Here is a 25881-nt window from a genome sequence, read left to right on the forward strand (position 1 = left end):
ACTACTAGGTAATGGAGATTTTAGATATGTCTGTCTGTTTGGAGATCCCCTCATAAGTCTAATGTTTTCCTACAAGTAAGATAGAAAAGTGGAAGACTGATTTTATCCCTTGGTTTCAGCCCATGACAAATTCCACAACAAATACCATCACATCTGTAAATGGCAGTGAATAAGCAGCCTTAGTTCTAACCTGTTTTCATTCCAAACAAAGGAGCCCAATCACATACAGGTATTTCATTACACTATCTTTGCTTCCTGTGTTCCGTTTCTAAACAATCCAAGTAGATCCTTCCTTTCTCCTTGCAGTTATTTCTTATTCCATGCTATCTAGACAGGAAGTTTAATCTGGGTACCGTAATAAAAAGAGAAATCAAGTATGATGAAGTTATCTCAATTTAACCTGAACATGCATGTTTACATTTTTTTTCTATGAAACCTATTAATTTAAATACTTTCTCTAATAAAACAAGAATGGCATTTCTAAGTCCTATAATTTGACTGGCCCTATTTCATTGATTACTTACTATGTCTGCAGAAAAAGCAATGCTTCTAAAATTAGGCATCAGTAAAGACTTAGAGGCTAGATACAGGTTTCTACACTTACATGTATATAACCTTACAAACCAAGTACTGAAATACTTCTGAAATACAACTGGTTTCTGCCATAGTAATTCATTTTCCAGTCCCCTTAACCATCTCCAAAGGTTTTAAAAGGCAGTTATCTTTTGAAACTTAAGAAATAGTCACAACAGAATTGAAATAAAATTCAAAACAACAAATACTCTGGAGAGTTAATGTAAGCTATCAGCACTTCTGGTCTTTTTTGATGTTTTCTAAAGTGTTCACGTGTGTTATTTAGAAACAGAGAGTTGAGGGCAAGAGGCTTGAAAATATGTATTCTGAACATTTAAAAAAGACTATGGCATAACACAGTATATTCTGCTGTTTATAATATGCTAGATAAATGTCTTCTGAAATAAGCAGGTAAGAATTCTTATCCTACAATTAGTTTCATTATCAATCTTTTTGCTCTAATCCCGCAAACTGAAATGTAATTGGAAGGATTGCTGCTCACGTTCACGTTATATTTATTTTCCAAAATGGTTCACTGGGTTTCAAATAGTGCCCTTGCATGCATACACCACACTAAAAATCAATTCCAAACTGAAAGTTTCTCAAGACAAGCAGAAAAGAAATAAGCCAAGGGAAAGAATTTGTAAACACAGACAGTATAAGTAAAAAAAAAAAAAAAAAAACCGATGACAAATTGATATAAAATTTGTATTTATGTAAAAAAATAATGCACTGCATACTGTTAAATCAGTCAATAACAGTATTCACCTTCGCAGAGATTTCCAGATTCTCAGACTTCAAAAGGTTACATACAGCAAGGAAAACAAACAAATTACATGTGAAGCAGACTTTCTATTTAGCATTCCACAGATTTACACCCTGAGCCAGCAGGGAGGGTAGGTGCAGAACACAAACTCTGCTTACAATGGAGTGTGCTTCTGTACTGCTAAAGCTTACGTGGATCTGAGATTCCAAGCCAGTCTGCCTTTGTCAAAGAAAGAGCCACAAAAATTAAGCTTCTAAAATGGAGTCAGGATGAAGGCACAAGTCAGCAAGTGGATCCTCCAAGGTTCATCACACAGGAGCTTTTCTGGAATCTGAAAACTCACTTTATAAAGGCTTCATCTCGGGTTATTTAGAGTTCAATTCAAGTATACTTAAAAATACGTTTAATTCCATGCACGTTTAAATAAAATTTTACTGCCACATTATTAGTCAGCCTTTTTTTTTCCCATGTTTTTCTGTTTTTTAAAAAAATGCCTTACATAAACAGAACATTATTTCTTTTTTCCACCAAGATACCTACAGAAAGCTTAATCCTTAACTGTTGTAAATCACTAACACTCTATCAATATTAATATAATCATGCAGTCAAGGGTCTGGCCCAAAACTATTTTAAAACATCTAATATACAGTCTGATGAAACATCAGAACTTTTACTACAGCTCTTCAATTTTAAGTTCTAAATACTCCGTAATAATCATCATGTAACGATTCTTAGTAAGAAAATACAGAGCCAGCTTTCCACCATTTACCATTTTTTTCTACTTCCAAAACACCTTATAAAGCTGCAAAACATTTTTTTTTTTAAAGTATTCTATGAAAAATATCTTCATATTGAATTGTTGCAAAAATACAGAACCCCTCAACTCTGCTACATCATTTGGGCAAGAGGGCTCAGCATCACTGCAACAAATGCTGGTATTTTAAAAAAGTCTCGCTACCTACAGACAGAAAACTAGTATCTCATATGAGCTAATCATTTATAAGAAAATTACATTTACAGTGTGCAGTTTACACCTAAGGTAAGCACAAGATTGTCAAAACAGTAACCCAATATGTATAAGAGATGAATATATAAAGGCACATACAGATTGTCAATGATTATATCGTATTTCTTTGAAAACAGAGTATTTTCTGCACTTGTAAACAACTTTGTGGTCACACCTTTAAAGTGAGGTTAGTGCTGCTGACTCAGTTATTGCTAAATTCACAGTTTAAAAGAATTTTAGACAACGAGGTACACTTCCAAATAGAGCCATCTTCATTTCTCCCTTGTTTTGTCATTAGAAATAACTGAATTACGTAGACTAAACCTACTGACCATAGAAATCAGTAGCACCTAAATCATCAGATCCAACAGTAGCAGTGATTAACCTTCAAAAGAGCAAAAAGTCACCTTTGCAGGAAAAAAAGAGTTCCTGTTCTTCATTACGTGAATATTTTCTTCATTTTTATGGACGCTAGTAAACTTTTATCTGGGCGCATTAAGAGCCAATTCAAGCCATGTTGTTGCACTTTTTGACCAGTGCATTAACTCAGTCTCTTGATTTAAGAGCTTGCAGTTTGAATCAACTTCCCTTTGATCTTCTGACAGACAAGTCTCTTATGCTTTTTTTTAGCTGCTTTATGAACACTTTGTACACTCTCCCACAGTATGTATGCACTGTTTTCTGTAGTTCCAGTTCTAGGGGCTGCAACAGTGAATGAACCAGATCATCTCCAAATGAATACTGTAAAGAGTATAAGAAAAGAAGATGTAACGTCAATAATACAAGACTGACACACATCATTATTCAGTTACTAAAGAATTTTATAAAAATGGCTTTGAACAACATATGTTTTTTATATACTACTGAATGTTGTCAAGAAAATAATCACTAAACTACATAATATACTCAAACGCTTTCAATAGTATGCCTCGCATGTGAATTTTTGTTTGTTTTTAAATAAGCAAATGAACATACCCAGAGAAGCATGTGGGAAATTTAAAATAACATTTTTAAATTTAAAAAAAAATGCCTATTTAAAATGATTTCTGGTTATTTCTTTGTTGACCAGTAACTTTCCTGAATGACACGAAACTTTTAAGGAATACAACTCTTTCCAATCTGTATAATAAAATAACAGTATGAGGAGAAAGTAGGACTACCAAAAGCAGAAAGCTTCATTAAACTGAATGATGGTCAAGCACATACTGTGTTTAACATGGACATGAAATAAAGAAGTCGTTAATACTACACTGCAATATTGTTACAAACAAATGAATGCTAAACAGTATTTCAAAGCCACGTAATTTTGTTCACCTTATTACCACTGGATCAGCAGTGTTTCGTACACTTTCTCTGACATATACATAAGGCAAATGGGGTCGTAAATAAAAAGAAGTAATTTTTTCTTCTGTTTTTGACAACGCTCAAAGGAAACAAAGAAATTGTACTTTTATGGAAACACATTCACTTTCCCTGCAATGTATTCTCAGACCCCCAAAAGTACTTTTCCTCATTTTTATATCCACTTGACAACATGTAATAAAGCACCATTAAAATATACTATTGATTTTTGAAGGTTATATGCACACAATAGTCTGCTACATTAAAATGTGCATCAGTGCTAAATTTTACAGCACTTCAGTGAGTATACCAATGCAATGATAAATAGTTTATTAGATGACTTATTTGCAGAATGAAAATAAGTCATTGTACTTAGTATTTAAATGAACAGCAACATATTTATAACCTGAATCTCTAACAAAGTTCAAAATACTGCATAAAAAGTATTTTCTACCCTCCAAATCCAGCTACCATTGAATGTTAAAATGTTGCAATAAGTATATGCAAACCTCGGGAGGAAAAACATTTTTTCTTCTTCATTTTAAAACCTCCAGAAAAGTTAAGCTTCAGTGGTCTCCATATGTCTATACAAATATAGTTTACAAGATGTACTTATTAAGAGGATAGGAACAGTTCTTCAAATAAACATGATGCAGATATAGGCAACGTTTCAGAATCATAACCTACATACAGTCTATACAACATTTCAGATGACGTTAATCACAAAATGAATAAACTGGAAGTCTATACAAATAGCAAACCAAAAATTGGTGAAATGCCTAAAAGTTACTTGAAAGGGAAACAAATTACTTTGTTGCAATAAAGACAAATTTTGCACAATTAAATGCTGAACACACTTACATTTTTTATTGCTTCATACATGGCCCTGAAAGTTGGTTGTTTATCATCATGGTAGACACCTCTGTTTCCATGAAGAATAAATATACCTTCATCTTCAGCTTCCTTACAATTGCTTCCATAAATGCAGTGGTCAGGCCGATAATTCCATTGGCAAGGAAAGATATACAGACTTTCTATGCAGAAATAAAAAATAAGAATTCAATTAAATATCAAAATTGTTTCAGGAGATGCACTCATATTTCTCATTTTACGTTAATACCGCTTCATGAATTTCTGTACAGTTGTTTCAAAACCTAACAACAAATCAAACTCTAGCACACTTCAGTTTTGCTTACCAGTGTAGAAACTGTTTCTTAGAAGAGGAAAAGAAAACAACCATAAAAAGTCTCTTGAATTCTTCCACTGAAAAGTTGGCTAAATTATTTTTCTGGATTTCTGAGCATCATACAAAACATCAACTTTGTCATGTTAGACTTAAAATCAATGTGGATTTACCTGGGTTGTGAAAAAACATAATGTTCAACAGATCTTGATCACCCCACGTTATGTTTAACTTGTACTTCTTCAGCAGAGGCATAAGAATTTCTCCCCACCGTAACCGCACTGTTGTCATATCATTCTATTAGACAAAACAAAGCAAAAGATTTCCCCATTCAGGTTTATGCTTACGAAGAAGGAAATGCTCTATAGGATCACATCATTTGCTTTTCAAAGCCACAAATCTCAAATGCTTTATACATGTTTAGATATTTATTCCTTTTGAAAAAAGGACTGCATTGAAGAAAAGTACAGCTATGGACATTTCCAATATGCTTTATTTCTTATTTAATTATCTTACTATAATCAAAATCATATGCATCTCCTACTCCTGCCATATAGAATTGTCCTCAAGATTTCCTTTTAAAATGTCTTCTAAGAAATAACAAGTTATTTTTTCTCTTACTGGATTTCGTACAGCAGTAGAATTCAATACAAAGACAGATTTGAATCATGTGTGCCAAATACATTGGCACTGCTTAAACCTCCACACTTCAAGCAATTTCTTGGGCTTAATAAAAATGCTGAGAGAATACACAGGTTTTAAAGTTATCTTTAAAAATTTCAAAACGGATCAATGTAAAATTAATTATTTAATATTCCCTTAATATTCCCAAACACACATAGAAAAAAGGATTAGCTATTAAACACATACATTCTTCAAAAGTTTTTGAAAGAATTTTCCTTGAGTTGAATCTGTTTTTTTTTACTTCCACAGCAAAGGCACAACTTTTCACTAGCAACATGCAGCATGACTAAACCAACAGCTGTTACTTATTTCACAAATTCTTGATTAAGCAAAATTACAGTTCAGAGGAAAAAGAAGTTCTTCTAAGGCCCAGCTGAGGAGAAGTTGCTTGGAGTAAGCTGGCCTGTGCTGAACTTCACATTAGCACAAAGAGGTTATTATGTGCAGCATAACAGGTCATATACATTCTAAAGCCATTGTCTTATCTTTATAGCACATTTAAACTCAGCTAGAACAGAAAAGGAACAAGGTTGCTCACTCTGTGCCTATTTTAGTTCAGAGAGAGAGGATGCAATAACAAGACATCCCTAAGAGAGAAAATTCCTGAACAAGTATAGGATTGGCCTTGTGATTCTTAATAACCAAGTTTTTCTTTTTTTAAATTGAACTTCAGCATTGTTTGGAATTTGTATACAAAAACACCACATTATGAAACAGAAAAGATTACCTGGAGTACAACATACAGTTTTAGAACTATACCATCAAAAGCTTTCCCCCACAAGCTTTCCTCTAACAAACTAGAAAGCACATGATGCAGCAACAGCTCTGTTTTTCGTCTTTCCTCAAATCAAGTCAGCCATCAAATATGGAGGGCTTTTGGAATGGAAGATTAAAAAAAAAGACGAAATACAATCAGTTTTCAGACAGGAATTAATACAAAAAAAAGATCTATAGCTTATATTATGTAAGAAGCCAAACTGAACGATAGCACGGTCCCTTCTGGCCTTAAAAATTTATGACTATGGCTGCTTCCAAGTATTTGACAAGATCAGGCATGAGAAATGCACAAGAGAATTCTTCTCTACCAAGAATTATAATTAGGCTCGGTGCAATGTGATTAAACAGAAGAAAATACAGGCAAAAACCTTCCAAAAAGCAAATCAATTAGACTGAAACACCACGTATAAAGATTACTGCCTCACTTGGACTTTGCCGTCCACAAAATATTGATCAAAGGTTTAAACTCGTACTCAATGCTAAGAATCAGGAACAATGAGCTAATTTAATTCTGTTATTATGTGAATCATAGTAAGAGAGTATGAAGAAATAAAAAATAAAAATATTTTTAGACGACTTAGAGCAACCCATAAGGATATTACTTTAAATTGTCAAAACCATTAATTCATATAATTTTCATTTAGCTTGCATAGTTATTTAATAACACTGAAATGCAGAGTATATCCCAAGGAGATAAAAAGCAGGTAACAGCATACATCACATTGCCAGATGTCCAGAAGCGATACTACTTGACAAATAGTGCTATTAGATTTAGGAATTGGAAATTCTAATGTTTCAATAACCTTTGCATAAATAAAGAAGTTAATATATTAATTTATTAGCATTGATGTACAGTGAAACCAGTGTAAGAATCACTTGTAGGAAAAATTGCTTGAATTTCTTGAATTGAATTTTATAACCTCCTTCTGCAAAATTCTACTATAACTTGTAGTGAGGTCAGAGTGAGAAACAAAACGTTTACCCAGCTGAATATGAAAGAAGTAACCATCATTATCATTAAAAGATTCTAAAATATAAACCATAATTCCAATATCCAACAAACTACCAAAAAGGTTGAAGAGATTTAAGAAAAAGCAAACAAAACATTTTGTGGTATTCTAACATGCTGTCAAGCTGTTACAGACAGGCTCTATCAACCTTCCAGATCCCAGCTTTTTTGAACGGAACAAAATGATTATGAATTTTGAGTGTTCCTGTGTGGAGCCACAAACTGGGACTCCATGACACTTGTGGGTCCCTTCCAACTCAGACTATTCTGTGATTCTATGGTACTTATGAACAAAATATACCTACGAACACTGAGATGTTCTTTTGAGTATTTTGGAGTTAGCTGCTTTGCTTTCAACAGCTTGGTCATGGCTGATTCAGAAAGGCTCCCAGAAGACTTCTGTCTAGCTAAGGCTGATGTCAGTAAAGCTGTCATACTCAGTCTGTAGCAATCTAGTATTAAACTTCCTCTTAATACTAAGAGAACATAAAGTTCAGGAAACATACTCATGTCATACAGTATTATCTAAAGAAACTGCAGCTGCAGATTCACAAATCATTGACCAATTTATAATTTCATTAATGCCATATGAGAGGAAGTTCTCCTTCTGGTTACATGAATCCATCCTGTTCTGCCTCAAATAGTGCAGTGCTTAACCTCTGAAGTTTTATTATTATTGTTGTTACTATTTGTGACCTGATTTACTTCACCAAACCAGCAGAAGGTTTTCTCTATCAAATTTAATTGGTTCATGGAAAGGTCCAACAAACGACAGAGGTTAGGACAAAACAATCAAGAAAAGAAGCAAAAACCTACTGAAAAGAGTTTACTGTGTTTCTCAGAACTATAGCCTTAAGCCATGCTGAATGATCACAGAAATTGTGCTTAGGTCTTACAAATTCTCTGCTTTTTGTCTAAAGAATACCCATGAACCTCGCCTTTGTATATACTATCTAGAGTTATTTTGCTTGGGGCTTGTTTGATTTTGTACAAGCTTGTTCCTTTCCATGGCTGATTATGTCTTTAGCATTACATATAATGCTAAGTATAGCAACACCTAAGTTACCTTATGTATTTGAAAAAGGTCATTGCTCTCTTTTCATACAGCCACACTTGTCTGGGACATTTTGTTAAAACACCATATCGCTGTAGTATTTGCTACTTCCCTTCCAGTTTAAAAGTGTCTATGTCTATAGAATGGATCCATTGTGAGGGACTTTCTAAGATCACCCCACCCCTCTAGTAACTCACTAGCACCTCCCAGTTTAGTACCATTAGCAAACTTGCTATGAATGCATTCCACTTCTGCATCCAGGTCATGGATAAGAATGTTAAACAAAACTGGCCCTAGAACTAAGCCCTGGAGAACACCACTGCTGAATGCCCAACAGTCAGATGAAAACACATTTACCACAACCCTTTGAGCTCTGCCATTCAGACATTTTATCACCCAGTTGTCATGGTTTTGTGATTTTTGGTTATTGGTATTCCACATCATAAAACCGTTGACACCAGTGCAGCATTAACCTACTCATCTCAGAGGTGGACAGTCTGTCCAGAAGGATACGGTGAGGGACAGTATCAAAGGCCTTACTGAAATCCAGAAAGATTACATTTATCAAACGTATACAAATCCACTATGTGTAAACAAATATTAAAAGTCACACGAAATAACTCTTCCATCTCCTAAATATTCTTCTACGTTTTACATTCCCATTCTTAACTTCTGCTTTGCAAAGAAAATGACAGGCAGGAACTATCCATCCGAAGTTTCTTTACCACTTTTAGTCTTATCTTCAGCTATGCAATGTAAAATAATCACACTACATTCATGTGTATGCAAGTGTATATAAGCAGTGCATTTATTTGTACTGTATATATGCACACGGTCTCATAAAACACCCAAGAGAGAAATAAGGCAGTAGAACCAAGAGCTGTTAGACACCATAGCCAAGTAGCTAGGATGTTTGTCTAAAATGAATAGAATCTGATAGTCCTGAGAACACTGAGTTTAGAATAACTAAGATAACTAAGTGAATAAAAGATGACTTAATCCTTGACTGAGACAGTAAACTACATCTTTTCTACTACCTAGGTGAGTGCTGGATAGCAGAAAATCTTTTAGCACCATTGGCTAATGTGACCAGTTCTCTTTTTTAATTTAATTTTACTCAATTTCTGCTTCCTCATAACTTTTACAAATCAAGGAAGATGCTTAAAAGTCTCAAGCAACAAAGTTTTTAATTTTAGTCTAAAGAAACTACAATAGCGAAAGAAGCCAAATATTCCAATCTATCACATTGGAGGAATATCCTGACTTAGAATTTCCACTATTCAGATATGAAAAAAGTCTAAGGCAGATTTTTGAAGACAAAACTTACAAAACCTTATGCATACTTGAGGTCTTTGTTGATTCTGCTGAAAGAATATAAACAAATTCTAACCATCCTATAAGAAAATTTAGTATTTTCTAGTTCTAACTAGAGTAGGTAAGAAACAGGACGCAACATGGGATGATACTTGTAAGGTTCAAAAGCAAAGAATCATAGAATGGCTTGGGTTGGAAGGGACTTTCAAGATCACCTACTCCCAACCTCCTGTCCTGGGCAGTGTTGCCAGCCACCAGCTCAGGCTGCCCAGAGTCCCATCCACCCTGGCCTTGAATGCCTCCAGGGATGGGGCATCCACAGCTTCTCCTGGCAACCTGTTCTGGTGCCTCACCACTCTCTGAGGAAAAAAATTTCCCCTTAGCATCTAACCTAAATCTTCTCTCTTCTTTAAAACTGTTCCCCCTTGTTCTATCGCTGTCTGACCATGTAAAAAGTTGGTCACTCTCCTGTTCACAAGCTCCCTTTAAGTACTGGAAGGCAACAATGAGGTCTCCCCAGAGCCTTCTCTTCTTCAGGCTAAACAAGCCCAGCTCCCTCAACCGTTCTTTCACAGGAGAGGTGCTCCAGCCCTCTGATCATCTTCGTGGCCCTCCTCTAGACCCACTCCAACAGATCCACATCTTTCTTGTGCTAGGGGCCTCTGGCCTGCATGCTGTACTCCAGGTGGGGCCTCACGAGGGCAGAGCAGAGTGGGACAATCACCTCCCTCTCCACGCTGGCCACTCCTCTTTTGATGCAGCCCAGGATTCAGTTTGCTTTCTGGGCTGCAAGCACACTGAGACACTGTTGACTCATGTCCAGTTTTTCATCCACCAGACCCCAGAATTCCTTCTCCACAGGGCTGCTCTCAAAGAATTCTCCCAGTCCGTACTTGTATCTGGGATTGCCTCAATCCAAGTGCAATACCTTACACTTGCATATGCTGTTGCTGCTGGCAAGGGGTATTAGTACAGATCTTACCCCTGAATTATTTTCCCTCTCTTTTAAAGGCTTGAGACTAGGAGCTCCTTTGCTATCAGTAACAAGCAAAGCCATACACTCAGGCCTACCATGTACTGTCTCAACTCCGCTAAATTCTTTTCAAAGTTTTGCTGTACAGCCTACAATTTTTCAGATCAAGCAATTCTCCTTATAAGACGTACAAGGTACCTGAAGATGAAAACAGAGCTTTTGTAAGGCACTGTGAACAGCAGTGTCTGTAACAAAGCCTCTGCATCTCAAGGCCCTGTGATACTCCACAAGCTTGCTGGACCACACTGTAGGTGGCATGGCAGCAAAAATTTAATGGTTCCAAATCTGAGCGCTCTCTATGCCAAGATCTCAATCATCAATACTGTATAACAGAAACTCATTTCCAGCTTAGATGTTCCCCAGGCTTCACTGCCTTTGAAAAGAAAGGAAAATGACTGAGCACTGTCATACTTAAGTTTCAGATGTAGCTCTCTAGATATCTTCAAACCATTCCTACTGAGCTGAGCATGCTGTCACCAAGTCTGATACCACAGGACACCTCTCCAGTGTGCTCAAAAGGTGGTAGCACTAAGTCAGCAGCATGGGTTAGAAATCATGAGGTACTGACCCTCCTGAAACAATTCTGAGCCTTCCAGTACCAAACAGTATCCGCTGATACGTAAGCTGGCCGTGGGCAATGAGGTCTAAAGTGAAGTCTTCGCAAGTCGTACACTTTGGAGAGAGTATCTATCCCTGCAAATTCACAGCTTGAACAAATAGCAACTATTACACTTGTCAGGCATATACAATAGAATTAAAACACAGGGAATGAATATCCACAGATGTTCATTTTTTATACAAAAATCTGAATTATACAGAGACAACATTTTAAATCAAGGAAGGCATATCAAAATACAGCATTAGAAGCTGAGCCATAGATCCCATGTATGTTACAACATCACGCAACCAAACATTAGATCTTTCTCTTGCTCAAGATAATCAGACTTTAAAAAAACAAAACAAAACAAAAACAGCAGTGAGAAAAGCAGAGGGAAAAAGAAGCACAGAAATGGAAGGAAAAAGATTTAATGCAAGAAACAAGTTCTCAAGTTCTCAGCCACCATGTTAAAAACTGCATACTGAAAAGGTATACAAAACTCTTTTTTTTTTCTTTTTACTTCCGTATCAAGCAAGAGATACAGCTAGCTACAGTTACAGCACAGGAAAGTTACAGCTACCTTACAGCTACATACTACAGCTACTGTAACTTCATACTTCATCTAAAATGGTCTATTCTTTATTTTTCTTATATTCTCCGTATTTTCATAATCAAAAGGCATTGCAAGCACTTTAACAATGGAAGCTAAACATTTCTTAAATTGGAGATGAGGAAGAAAGTAACAACTACAGCAAGTGTGCAGTGTCAGGATGTCTGAGTAGTCTAAGGTGCCAGACTGAAGGCGCTCCAAGCCTTCCTCTGGCAGTTGGGTATTCTGGTCTCCAAATAGAGACATGGGTCCAAATCCCACTTCTGGCCCCGCTTTTAACTAGCAATAGGATGAGAGGGAATGGCCTCAAGTTCTGCCAGGGGAAGCTCAGGTTGGATATTAGGAAAAGCTCCTAGAGAGTGGTCAGGCACTGGAACGGGCTGCCCAGGGAGGCGGTGGAGTCATCATTGCTGGAGGTGTTCAAGAAATATATAGATGTGGTACTAAGGAAGAAGGTTTAGTGGGCAACACTGGTGACAGGTGAAAGGCTGGACTAGAGCAGGCATGTCCAACCTACAGCCCATGGACCACACACAGCCTGGCACAGCTCATAATGTGGCCAACCCCTGGTGGCAGCCCTTCCCCATCAACTGGCCAGGTGTGCACCCATGACTCATAACACCCAAACACTGGTGCGCGATCAGCACTGTCTGGGCTCAAATCATGGCACAGGGAGGGCACGCTGCAGTGCTAACTCAAGTTACGGCAAATAACTGTATGCATTTTGATACACTGGCAAAACACAGTCCAGTGAACGGCAAAAAACATGCAGCTGTGCTTTCAGTTTTGATACAGGAATTTGAGAATAGGCTTCAAGGTTACGAAAAAATCATCAGTTCATGTTTGTGACTCCACTTTCAGTCAACATAAATACATTATCTGCGAATTTTCAAACTGAACGTATAGAGCTGCAATCAGATATCTAACTCAAAAATTTGATCATGTCTCTTTACTAGACTTCTCTAAGACCTCTCTTAAAAAAAGTCCTTTGCTTTGCAGCCACACCTAACTCATTTCATCACTTTTTGGCAGTATGTACATTCATGAACAACTGTTTTCAAGGATGAAGTACAGGAAAAGTAACATTTCATACGCTGTTCATATGTTCTGATCAGCACTTGGAGAACTCACTAAGAATTGCAACCACTGCCATCAAACCAGAAACTGATGCATTAGTTTCATTAAAACAAGGTCAAATATCCCAGCAGTTTTATGTTTTTGTAGCTCTTTCCATACACTTTACAACAGCTGCTCCAGAAGTAATGTCTCCTATTCTATTCTGCTGGCCCACAGTATCACAGGCAGATGTTGGTGGTACATCAGTAAAGGCTGAACCTTCCTGCCGGTATCCCATTGCATTTTGTTGCTGTCAGACAGATGGCAGCAGAAGAGCAGTGTGACAAAATGGTGTCTGACATGGAAGTGCATATAAAACAAAGATGTGTCATTTAATTCTTCCATGCAAAAAAAAAAAAAAAAAAAACCTGCATCCATTGATATTCATCAACGCTTGCTGAATGTTTATGGAGACCAAACAGTGGACGTGAGCACAGTGGTGCATTTCAGCAGTGGTGACAGTGCCAGTGGGTCTTTTCCACTGGTGTAGGTTTTGATGAGCATGGCAAGTAGCCTCTTGCTCATTGCTGCTGAAAATGCATAGCTAATGGCGGTGACTATGTTGAAAAACACTGTTTTGTTGCTGAGAATTTGCTCTATCAAGCAGTTATTGTACTTATCGTATCTGTTGCAGTTCCCACAGAAATAAACATGAGGCATTACTTTCGGAGTGACGCGTGTATATGCAGCCCAAGACAATTCCTCTTCACTCAGTGTGGCCCAGGCAAGCCAAAAGGTTGGACAACCATTGACTAGATGGTCTTAGAGGTCTTCTCCAACTTAAATTTAGAATCATAGAGTCGTTAAAGTTGTCACTCTTAAGGTGTACCTTCCTCTAGTTTTTGACTGCATGACTGTTTTCCCTAATCAGACTTCTTCCTATCTCCATGCAGTTTTGTTTTTGTAGTTGTTTTTAGTTTTTTGGGTGGTTTGCTGTGGGGTTTTTTTAAGTGTAAAGTAAGACAGTAGCATCATCACACAACACTGCTTTTTGTACTTGTGTTTCAAGCATACAGGAAAAAATCTGAGAAGCAATGACCACTGCTTGTACTGGGTATGTTGCTTTAATAAATATTTCCATGACGTAATTCTCTCTCTACAGAAACTAAGAATGCAAAGTAAATCAAAGGTACTTGATTATCATCTGGTTAAACTTCCAAAGATCAAAATTTAGAAACAGTACAGTTAAAATAAGTTACTAAATGTTTTAGCACCACCTCCTGGTCATATTACTACATACACACATTCTTAAAGTTAGTTTACAGTACACGTGAACTGTTTTCTGAAAGCTTTGCACTGAAGAAAAACAGTAAACTATGTACTGATGAACATAATTCAAAGCAACAGATTGTATGCAGACACATTCCAGAAAAAAAACATTAGAACAATCAAGCAGACTTACAAATCAGGACTTTCAAATCTTTAGATACTGCTTTAAGCACGGCTTATTTTCAGATCACTGTTCCAGTTACAAGAAAAGTATTTGCCCCAGATGAATTTGGGGTGAAAAATACTGTCCCAGATGAATTTGTAACGGGATTGGAATTAAAAGATGTATGAAAACAAACGGCAATAAATGCAATATACATACCTTGAAATACTTTCTTCTGATACGTGTCATATTCATTAACATAACTCCGGAGTTTATCCCAGTCACTCCATAGTAGGGATGTCGAGCAAAGCGATTATACCACCCGATACGAGGCTCTTCATGTTCTGGTGCCATTGCAGCAATTTGTGTGGAGTTGAACTTTCTCAGAAAAGACCAAATATCATCAACGGGTCTCAGAAACAGTATGTCAGTATCAACATACAACAGCGAATCCACATCTTTGAGGATTAACTGTGAGGGAAAAAAAGTTTAAAACCAAACTTAACTAATTAAGCTTCTCTTAGTAAAACAGAAACTATGGCAATTTATACTTTAATATATTTTTGACACATACAAATAAATTCACTTCAGACTTCACTTTAGTTTGCAGTCAAAAAAACCTTTTATTTCCTCTTCTCTTTTTGGAGAATTTCTGCAGACTGAAACAGAGGTTCAATGCACAACAATAACACAATGGCTCAAAGCCAATGTTTGTATTTTATATCCTGAGTCTCCTCAGAAGAGGGCTGTGGGCCAGGTGAAACACTACAATAACGGAATCTCCTAACTTCCAGCCCTTCTGTTGCTTTGATATACAATTAATCAAACAATGTGGAAAGCATAAGGAAACCCCTTAAGTGACAGTATTAGGGAGATGGCTGCCACTGCTACAATTCATCTAGCACGAAGTACGATTACTGAAGTCTTAGATGAACAAATAAAAGGCTGCACAAAACACTCTGGTAACAATAGGCTATTTCTTGTTTCATTCCTCTCAGACCCATGCAAGCAGGAAACTTTCCAAATGAGATGCATGATAAATCCTTCTTACCTCTGAGAGGATGACATAACCAACCTATAGTAATCACCAAGGATATAATTACATAACGCAGCAACTGAGAAAAGGAATTGTATTCCAGGGTGCATTACTGGTAAACTTAGAGGTTTTTTAGGATGTCGTAAGTGACTTTTAGGAGCAGTGGTTCTTTATTTAAAACTAAGCAGAAATAAGATTAGTGAAGTGCTTGATGCTTCTGTATTGTCTTGTAACACAATAAACTTACTGGCAAGAATAGCCTTTGTGAAGCACATGGTTTAAACAACTTCTTCCATTCTTTCGCACCCTCCGATGGAAATGTTATTGGATATAATGTGTAATTAATTTTTCCTTCATATGGGAAGTCATCAAGCTAGATGAAAAGGAGAGATCACAAAAATTACACAACTTCAATTTTAAAGGGAATCATATCCCCTTTAAACTAATAATTGAACACAACCGCAACTCTTCTCTTTCAAAACAGAAATGTTTCCTGAACTACAAAAATCTGTCAACTACTCAAAATACTTAAACAAAAAGTGGCACTTGCAGGACACAATGAAGAAAACATCATACCAGATCACATACAAAAAAGCAAGTAAAATCCATTAGTATTTACAGAAAGTAAATACATCAGACATTTTTCCCCTTAACTAATTTCACAGGAAAAACATCAGTGAAATCTTTTCCAATTTAAAATAACCTTACCTAATTTTGCCACAATTACCTAAAGTATGATGTTTTGAGCACAAAAATAGTAAAACTCTCCAAAGGTATATACCAGTCAGCTTCTAATACCGTCACTCCAGCCAATGTTATATCCATTAACTGGAAGTTGCTAAAATTAGACATAACCACATCCAACATCTTCACAGAATGAGGTTTCCCTTTGCTTAGACAAAATAAAGCTGACTCAGAAAGTAACCACAGGGATAGAACAGACCTTCATTTTTTCTTGTAAAATCAACTGCATTCAAGATCACACGTTAAAACCAGTTTGTGGTCAGAACATCAGGTTTGTATTTAACGGATTCCAGGTGACAAATCATGAAGTTTGGGTCTGTCTCCATGAAAAGCTTCAGTATCAGCAACTGACTTTTTTAAAAGGAGGAAAACTGAAAAATCCCCATCCAACATCAGGAAAGGCTTGCATATTACCTTAAACTTCTTTATTTCTGCCACTATATCCAACTGCCACCCAAGTAGTGGAGATATTGTTAAGTATGACTCCAATTGTACTACACATTTATTAACTGAATGTTTTGGGTACTTACTCTGTCTTTGAAGCTCTTATGTAATTGATCCTCAGCAAAAATATGAAACTGGAGAGGTTTGATGCTGAAGATAATGGCTGACCTCAACATAGTAACAGTTTCTTCCAGTCTTTCACCACAGGCAACCACTGCGAGATGCATTGTCTCAGAAGGCTGTGTTTTCATATGATCGTATCTGATACAAAAAAGATTTTTCATTTGACATTATTCCTAGCAAAGGCTTAAACAAAAGCTCTATTTTCTGCAGAATATAATTTTAAAAAATAGCCAATAATGGATAACTTAAACAGAACATACAAAACAATCGCATTACACTTTGTACATAGATCTAAGTTAAACCTGAATTTCTCTCTCTTCCCCACTCCCACCACCACAGCCCACGAGGACAGAGAAGAGCTACACAGAAACTAGACCAAAAAAAAAAAAAAAAGGTTTTCCTTAATAATCTTGCTGTTCTTTACTAGTAAAGAATTCCATCAAAATAGCTAGATTAAAAGAAAGACTGCATTAAGTTGCATCAAAATGCAACAGGCTTTAGGTCTACACAAGTTACTAATTTTCTCCCCATTCCCTATACTTAGTACAGATATGTAAATATGATATATATGGTAGAGGTGATAACAAAAGTGAACTATCACTACTTTTTAAAAGTTTCATTAACAAATGTTTTTGAGTGATCCACTTGTGTTTTGTCCCTTCTCTGCTCCAGTAGATTCTTACATCAAAACCATGCTTCAGAGCTTCACCCAAGCATTGGCAAAATGTAGAAAGATTTCTCCCGCCCTTCCATCCTCCGGGTGTGCAACGTGGTTTGGAAGGTGGGGAAGCTAAGAGCTCAAGCAACTGCGTGGGATGTCCTGGTGCTCCCAGCGGTGCTGACAAATCCCTTAGGCACCTCAATCACATGCACTGCTCACATCTCTGGGGCTAAAGCACTGCAAGGTGCAGAGCCTGGGAATTCATTTCTCCCTTGTCCAACAATTACAGCGAAAAGTGCCTGCCACTTAGGCAGGGTATATTATTTCATCACTTTAACACAAGAGGCTAGAATTATCATCAAGTAAAACCGTTAGCTTGGCAGCAAACGCTGCAGGCATACTAGATCTACAACTGTTCTCTTTTGTTTGGATTTCATGTACTTAACCAGTAAGAAAAGCTTTCAAAGGTTTTAAGTGTATGTCAGCTCAAAGCCAACCTTTATAACAATATTCTACACTTGAGCTATTCACATCAGGCTAAGGGAAGAGAAGGGCTAATAAAACTAAGAGCATCTGAAGCTCTCACAGCTTTCCAAGTTATGAAAATAAAGAATTCTCAGAAGTCAGAAAAGTCTTTCCTGAACTAGCAACAGCAGAGAAATACTCACCCATTCTTAGACACTTGCCAAAGATAGAGACACTCCAAAACACAAATGAACAGATATGATTTTTAGACATAATCTCTACCTAATTTACACAACTAAAACATATTTAAACACATACATCTTTTCCTGTAAGCTATCAAAATATACTATGTAAATATGCCTTTTTTCCTTTAAGTTATAAAAGATCAACACACATTATTTTGAGTTCTATGAAGCAAATACAAGCAATAACATTGCTGCAAAACTGCATAAGTTTGGTGCCATAAATAACGTTTGCATTTAAAACTAAACAAAACATTCCAAGCTTTGAAATGGTTCAGAAGTCCTGAAACTACTAAAATCCAACAACCCAGGGATGTAAGAGGGATAAAACTTCAAAACTTAGAACATATAGTCAATATTAATTCAAGGTTTGGGACTGTATTAAAAATCACATGGATGGATGAATGACCTCACAGGTAGTATTCAGATCCAAAACTGGACATCTAAATGAAGATGCTGGCATATGAGATTGCGTCTTAGCTCCCATTAAAACTAATAGAGATCTGATGAGAAGGCAATGGAGCCCAGACAACAATCACCTTAGTTCAGAGTAAATACCTAGGGCTTGATTCAGTTGTTTAACATAGTGCCACTTAATATGCTCCAGAATAGCTCACCTGGACCTTCAGGAGCAGTCCTGAAGGACAAGGTATCTCAAAGATCACGTTAGATCTGTTAGTCCCATGTAGATGTCAAGGATATCCTAGTGCTTTTCTATTAACATCAGCCGTTTACTTCTTAGCTACTTACTGGCTAGTCCCTGGGTCACACTATTCTCTTTCAGTTTTAATGACAGTTTAAACCCACTGGGCACAAACACAGACATTTGGAAGATTCAATCCAAGGACTAAATTCTTTCAGAAGTCCTGAAGCAAAACCTGAAATACTAGTTCAGTTTAAAAGAGGAAAAAAAAACATAACCTTTAAATATAACCGAGGCATGCCCATTCAGACCTTTATACCTAAAGCTAATCTAAACATTACACCATGTAGTAAGCAGCTGATGCAAAGCAAGCTGAATGTGATGAGGGTAGCTGAAATCCACAAATACACCACTGCAGTCTGAACAAGCTGCAAGCAGCAGATTAGCCTCATCACTAATCCACTGAAAAGGGAATTACAATAATTAAGCCCCAAAGTCATGAGAGCCTACACTGATATTGCAAGGTCATGTGATAAATAATGGCACCACCTATACAAACTGCATAGCTGAAAGCCAAGTTCCTGAACCACATGTAACACACAGCTTTCCATGAATAAAGTATGATGAATATTACACCAAAGCAGCCCTAAAACACAACACTGAGATTCAAAAACAATTTTTCTACATCTAGTCATGTTGTAAATAAAAGAACACATCAAATAAAAGAACACTTCAACAAAAAATGTTTGCTGTAATGCTTTTGCAGTAATTTTGCCCACATCTAGTCTGTTTTATGAGCGTATGACCTCATGAGTTCGATTTTCTTACATCTCTGCTTAAAAAACATTTTTTCAACTCTGAAAAAATTGTGTGAAAAAGTGAAAGTTGCTTACACTTAGAAAAAGAACAAACAAGAGCCTATTGAAAAAGCATTTTCTTTTTCAGTATAAAAAGCAACATTATCAGTGCAAACATTTTCCCTATGTAAGCTTTCTGTTAATTAACATGCAAAAGCTCAAAGAGGGTAGATTTAGGTTAGATATAAGGAAAAAATCTCCTACAGTGAGGGTGGTGAGGCACTGTAACAGGTTGCCCAGAGATGTGGTGGATGTCCCGACCCGTCCCTGGAGACTTTCAAGGTGAGGCTGGATGAAGCCCTGGGCAACCTGATCTAGATGTGGTGTCCCTGTGCATTGCAGGGGAATTGGACTAGATGGCCTTCAGAGATCTCTTCCAAATCCAAGAATTCTATGATTCTATGAAAATGCAAATTGTGTTTTTTAGAATATGAAGAATATCTTCATATAAGCAACCCGTATAATTTCAAGTCTGCCACCATAACATGTCTCAGAAGATCAAATGATAGATATGTAAATAGAATACAGATGGCTACTTATCACACTTTTCCTTCTTTTAACGCTTTGTGCTTGATCTAAATCAATGGAACATTAAGGAGCCTGACCCAGCAGCCTTTACTCACTAGAGAAAAAAAAAAAGCAGAAGGCAGCAAAGTCTGCACTGATTAAAATGCAACTGGGAAATCATTCCCACAATTACAAAAAGTAGGATCAAGGTAACTACTAAAATTATCCGCGTATGGAAGTGATGAACATTCTAGTTCTTACTCAATTTTCTACTACAGCACTGAATTAAAAACATACAAAATAAGCTCTGATTACAGCCTAAGTATGCTAATGATACCACTGCATATAGTGTCTAAATGTCATCTGTTCAATTACAAACTCAATTGGTAGATTAGGTTTGAAGTTACAATATATTAGTCATTCACAACTCTACTACAGAATTCAGAAGCCTCATCCTCCAATTAGCTAACTAGTTTAAAAAAAAAATCCTCTTTTTCAGGACTGTCACAATTTGGCTTAATTTATCCACGCCACCAGGACCTCAATGCACCCAAAACAAGTGAAACGTATTTTTTTTTAATAGGCAATGTAAGTTAAAGCACACTTAGAAGCAACGGTTTAGTGGGAATTATTGGTGGTAGGTGGATGGTTCGACTGGATGATCTTGGAGGTCTTTTCCAACCTTGGTGATTCTATTACCTGCTCAGAGCTCACTGATGGCAAGCAAGGTTGAATAAGCCATAGCGTGAGTCAGACTGAGCTCCCCGTGAACACCTCCTTACAATTTCCAAGCCTGTATGAGTCTCCAACACTTCTATTGTTCAAACATGAGTCTTATAAATCCACACAACATTTGTTGTCACTCCTTGCTTTGAACACATACAGTTACTCAGAGAAAAATGATGCAGCAAGCTACATTTCAAAAATGCCTACACCAAGTTCTTTCTCTCATGGAAATATCTATCACCTGCAGATTCAACGTCAAAAAAAAAATGCTAACGGTATTAAAGGTCTGAACTCTCCAACTTATCAATGCACTTCAGATAATGCACTGATTTTATCTGAGAGAGAAACAAAACTACAACTCATACCCAAAGCTGAAACTGAACTGCAGCTACATTCCGTGACACCCCAGTGCGTACAAGGCAATGAAGCTTATGCAGCAGGCTGTGCTGAGCCACTGTAACAGCTTGCTGCCATCCAAAGAGGGAGCACTTTCCTCTCCTCTCTGCCATCTCCCCTGCCTCTCTTTTGTGTAAGCCAAAATTCTGGTACCACTGCAGCTCCCTGAAACCAACTGAACACACTAAACACAGAAGTAGTAAAAGTTTGGGGAAGCAGCAGGGTCCACTGAAGTTAGGACAGGCTCACTGAGGAATTCAACAAGCACCAGCAGAACATATGGGGATTCACTCAACGTGTTGATTAAATAATCTATTTCATTAATATTTGAAATTATGAAATATTGAAATATTTGAAACATGAAATTATTAACTTGAACATCATCACATAATCTTTCCACATTCAAGTAGTATTTTTACTTTCAGCTTCAAAAATCTATCCACACAAGATTTTGCACGTATTAGGATTCACCATGAAAGAAAGTGCACTAGCCCCGTGAGGCCATAATCAATGCATACCTCAACAGATGTGCCTTCTCAGCCACATACAGCACTGTTAATGGAATATGTGTGTATAAATATATAATAGAATATATAATATATATAATAGAATAGATTATATGTAGATATATACATACATTATAGCTTAATGTACACACAAAGGAACTGCATAGTACTTCTCTATTTCTGGTTCCAAGTTCCCACTACTTAACTTGTGCCTGGCAGAAGATCTGGAAATTTTTTGCTGTTTGATGTGTTACAATGTCGTGTAGAGTGTTTGGGGATGTTATCATGGGCAAAGGGGTCAGAAGGCAGTGTGACACTCTCCTATTTCAGCAGTGCACAACAGTTAGACAGGCTCAGCTCTCCACGGATCAGTGAGGTTACATTACATCCCATCTCTCCAAATAGCACAGGCTAAGCCACTACACCCCCCACGACAACAGCATTGATAACACCTAGTGCTAAGCTTCATGATGTTAAACTCCCAGAAGGCTAACCTGAAGGGGAAAATATGTGAACTGAGTTCATTCAGATAGCTGAAGGAAACTCAGATGAATCCTTGTGCCAAAGGAAGATGACACACTGGCATCTTAGAGGAGGGGAAAAGACTCAGCAGTCCCAGTTTATGTGGGTACTCCACTGCCCACAGTGTCAGAGGCAGATGTTTGTGGTGTGGGAGTAGAGGCTGAACCTTCCCACCAATATTCCTTTACATGTTGTTGCCGTGTGACAGATGGCAGCAGAGGGGCAGTCTGACACAATGGGGTCTGACATGGAAGTGCATGTGAAGCAGGGGTGCGTCACAGAATTCCTCTGTGCAGAAAAAAATGGCACCCACTGACATTCATCAATTCCTGCTGAATGTTTATGGAGACCAAACAGTGAATGTGAGCACACACGGGCAGAGGGTGGTGTGTTTTTCAGCAGTGGCAACAGTGACAGTGGGTAACCTCCGCTGGTGCAGATTTTTTATAGGTGCAGCACGTAGACTCTTCTTCACTGCTGATGAAAATGCATAGTTAATGGTGGTGACAACACTGAAAAACATTTTGTAGCTGAGAATTTGCTCTGTCAAACAGTGTTATTGTGCTCTTTGTATCTGTTGTAGTTTCCATGGAAATAAATAAGAGGCATTACTCTAGGAGTGACCTAGATACAATCTTTCCCACTATCATAATTTTCAATAGTATTTTAAGTCTTGTGAAGCTAAACATTTTTTTTCCTTTTCTTCTTTAGAAAAAAAAAAAAGCTTTTAGACAAAAAGGAAAAGAACCATCTCAGTGGATGATCATTTGAATTCTAAATATAAGAAAAATTAACTTAAAATCAAATTTATGTACTGAGGAAAACTACGTGGGTTAGAGAAGATACCTGTCAAGTAGCTTAAGGCTTCTTCAGTTTCTTTACAAGCTGCTACTGTAATCTGACAGCTTTAAGGCATGTGAACAACCACATCAAAACATTTAAATGTCTTGGTAAAGATAAAACTATAAGGATGCAGTATATGCTTTAATGTAGTGTATTTTAAATTACATTCTAAAGTAGTTGTTTCAGTAATTTTGGATTAAATATCTTCTTCATATTCTTTATAATGTGGAGTTTTAATGAAAAACTCAGGACTTCACTAAACATACCTGCCAGTTTTTATTGCAAGTTACATCATGAGTACTACTATGCACCAAGTTTTGTCAAAAATAAATCACCAATAATTTTTAAGATTATATTCAGATAGACTTTTTACCAATGTTAACAAGTCTTTATTTAAGAAAGCAACATAACTGAAAAAATATATATTCTATTCTTTGTAATTACATTTCTTCAATGAATAGTGCTTGGAAATATCATAGAACAGAAGGAGAAAGTCCAAAGACAACTGTAACATAAATATGCGAAATGTATGTGAAGCAATCAAAATATTTTGCTTTGTCACCTTACTAAATAGTCACAAACACTATTATATTAGCTGCACTTGTCTGCAATCAAAAAATAAAGAACTATTTAATAATAGATCCTACCTAAAAGCAGCTTCCCAAAAGCAGTTCACTCCACAAACATCAGAGGGCAGCATCCAATAGGAATTCCAGAAAGATACAGACAAATTCTTACACCTAACAGGATAAGACAAAAATAACCTATATAAATGTTACTGATTATATGGCAAAGTTATAAGGATTATTTTGTAGCTCAAACATAATTTGATCAGTTAATCACCTGGCAGAAGACTCACTACATAATGAGGCTTGGATAATATAAGAGGAGGTGCCATTCCAGAAGGATTCTTTTAAGGAAGTATGGTCCCATCAGAAACAAAGGGGGGGGATTTCTGAAGGTCACTCTATGCTCCCTGCGTAGCGCAAGTCTATAGGTGACAGAGCGAAAGGCAACACTTAAAGCTGGAAAGATCCCTCAGCACTGCAGCATCTCTGTCTACTGCAAGCAGAGAAGTTGGAACATTTCATTTTCAAGTGTATATTATCCATTTAAACACAATCCCTATTAACCCATGACTCTCCAGGGCAAACCTGAAAAACTTACAGAAAAAAAAATAACAGAACTTTCAGCACCAATTTCATTACAAAAGGTTACTGCAATACAGAAATAATCACCACACCTGACAAGTCTTCCTTCTCTGTACTAATACCAAGATCAGTCATTTGTTCACTTGTGTTACACTAACAGCTAAAAAGGTCTGCTATTAAATTTATGCTAGAATATCGTAGGAAGTATTTTAAAAGAGCAATAGAAGTGCATGTTCCATGGTTCTGGTGAGGGAATCAACATCAAGATTAAAAATCCTAAATGAGCATGTGGAATATTGCAAAGCAAGAGGTGCACACTCTTGGGTGACTTCCTATGCTTCATCATTATGCGTGGTAACATAATGCCAGTGGTGTTCATCTTTGTTAAAAGCTAGTATTCATGAAGCAAAACCACAGAAAAAGCTGAGCGGTGGAAAGCTTAAAGACTACAGCTCAAAACTGCACTGGAAGTTTGTTTCGTGAGTTTGAAATGAATTAGCACTATCTTGGTTGGGTTATCTGATACCTACACAGGCCAAAGCCTTGTGAAAATTGCACTTAAAAGATTACTGCAATAACAAAAAACGGCAAACTGAATAATCTTTTTTCTTGACACTGCAGAAAATTGAGCTGATAAACACACAGGAGTGTTACACAAAGTCTCATTAATTGTTGGCGGGGCTGAGGTCTTTGGTAGAGATCACAGGAAACCCTCATATCCTGTGGATCCATGTGTTGGCAAGATTATAGGAATCATTCTATTTCATGACAACAGAATGATCTCCACAAATAAATATCTCTCCACCTAGATTCATCCTTGGGGCTCTTGAAGTTTTTTTGTTTTTTTTTTAAAAAAAAAAAAAACAGCAACAATTTCACGGCACATCAAGTTCTTGCACTTATCTGAAGAACAATCTTCATGATCTCCAGTGCACACCCTTCTGTAGTAACTGCCTCTCATTATTCTGAGGACAAATTAATAGATTCTCAAAAACAGTATTCTGGTTTGGAAGATTACTGTATTATTATTATCACAAGGATTCTTCTTCCAGCTGTCACAAGCGCTGTGTTTTTCTTAGCTGCCCAGAGCTACTGTCTTACCCAGTCTACCACGGCGAAAGGCAAACTGGAATTAATGCCAAAGTGCTTTCTCTGCCACATTAGGCCTTTCCAAAATCCCATTTAGCATTATGATAAGGTTGTCAGCCTTCGATTTCATTCACAAATTTTGTTTGTTTGAAACAGAAGTGTTACTGAGGTGCATGCATGATTTACCAAACATTAAGACTTGTCTCCTGCAAACAGAAGCCTCTCTCAACTGATCACACATTGCCGTGTTCCTACAGCTTCCACACACTGTGGATTAAGAGACTGAAATTGACGGAATACATTTTTTGGTATTGACAAGATCATTCAGAAATTATATCCATGAAGTTTGTTTGTTTTTTTAATTAAGAGCTACAATAATACATGAGAAAAGCTTGGATGACAAATAAGGTGTCCCACATGATTTATAAAGCAAAGGAGGTGCGTTCTGCCTGTTCATCAAACAAGTCACTGAGAGAGTACTGGTCAGGCA

The 25881-nt window shown here is 36.9% G+C and overlaps 1 protein-coding gene across 3 annotated transcripts in view; it reads right to left on the bottom strand.

Moving 5' to 3' along the window:
- The window catches only part of GXYLT1 (glucoside xylosyltransferase 1), a 30598-nt gene continuing 5788 nt past the window's right edge, over positions 1072-25881 (bottom strand). For 2 of the 3 annotated variants that reach the window (XM_021384958.1, XM_021384960.1), the window contains exons 2-8: positions 23799-23891; positions 16747-16921; positions 15720-15845; positions 14656-14907; positions 5043-5166; positions 4548-4720; positions 1072-3086 (exon numbers count right to left, since the gene is read on the bottom strand). In XM_021384958.1, the coding sequence (XP_021240633.1) occupies positions 2925-3086; positions 4548-4720; positions 5043-5166; positions 14656-14907; positions 15720-15845; positions 16747-16921; positions 23799-23891 (1105 nt within the window). In that variant the 3' untranslated portion in view covers positions 1072-2924. The remainder of the gene's footprint in view (positions 3087-4547; positions 4721-5042; positions 5167-14655; positions 14908-15719; positions 15846-16746; positions 16922-23798; positions 23892-25881) is intronic. The other variant, XM_021384959.1, reaches the window with a different exon arrangement.

The sequence above is a fragment of the Numida meleagris genome, chromosome 1 (genome assembly GCF_002078875.1).
Source record: "Numida meleagris isolate 19003 breed g44 Domestic line chromosome 1, NumMel1.0, whole genome shotgun sequence".
Taxonomy (NCBI): Eukaryota; Metazoa; Chordata; class Aves; order Galliformes; family Numididae; genus Numida; species Numida meleagris.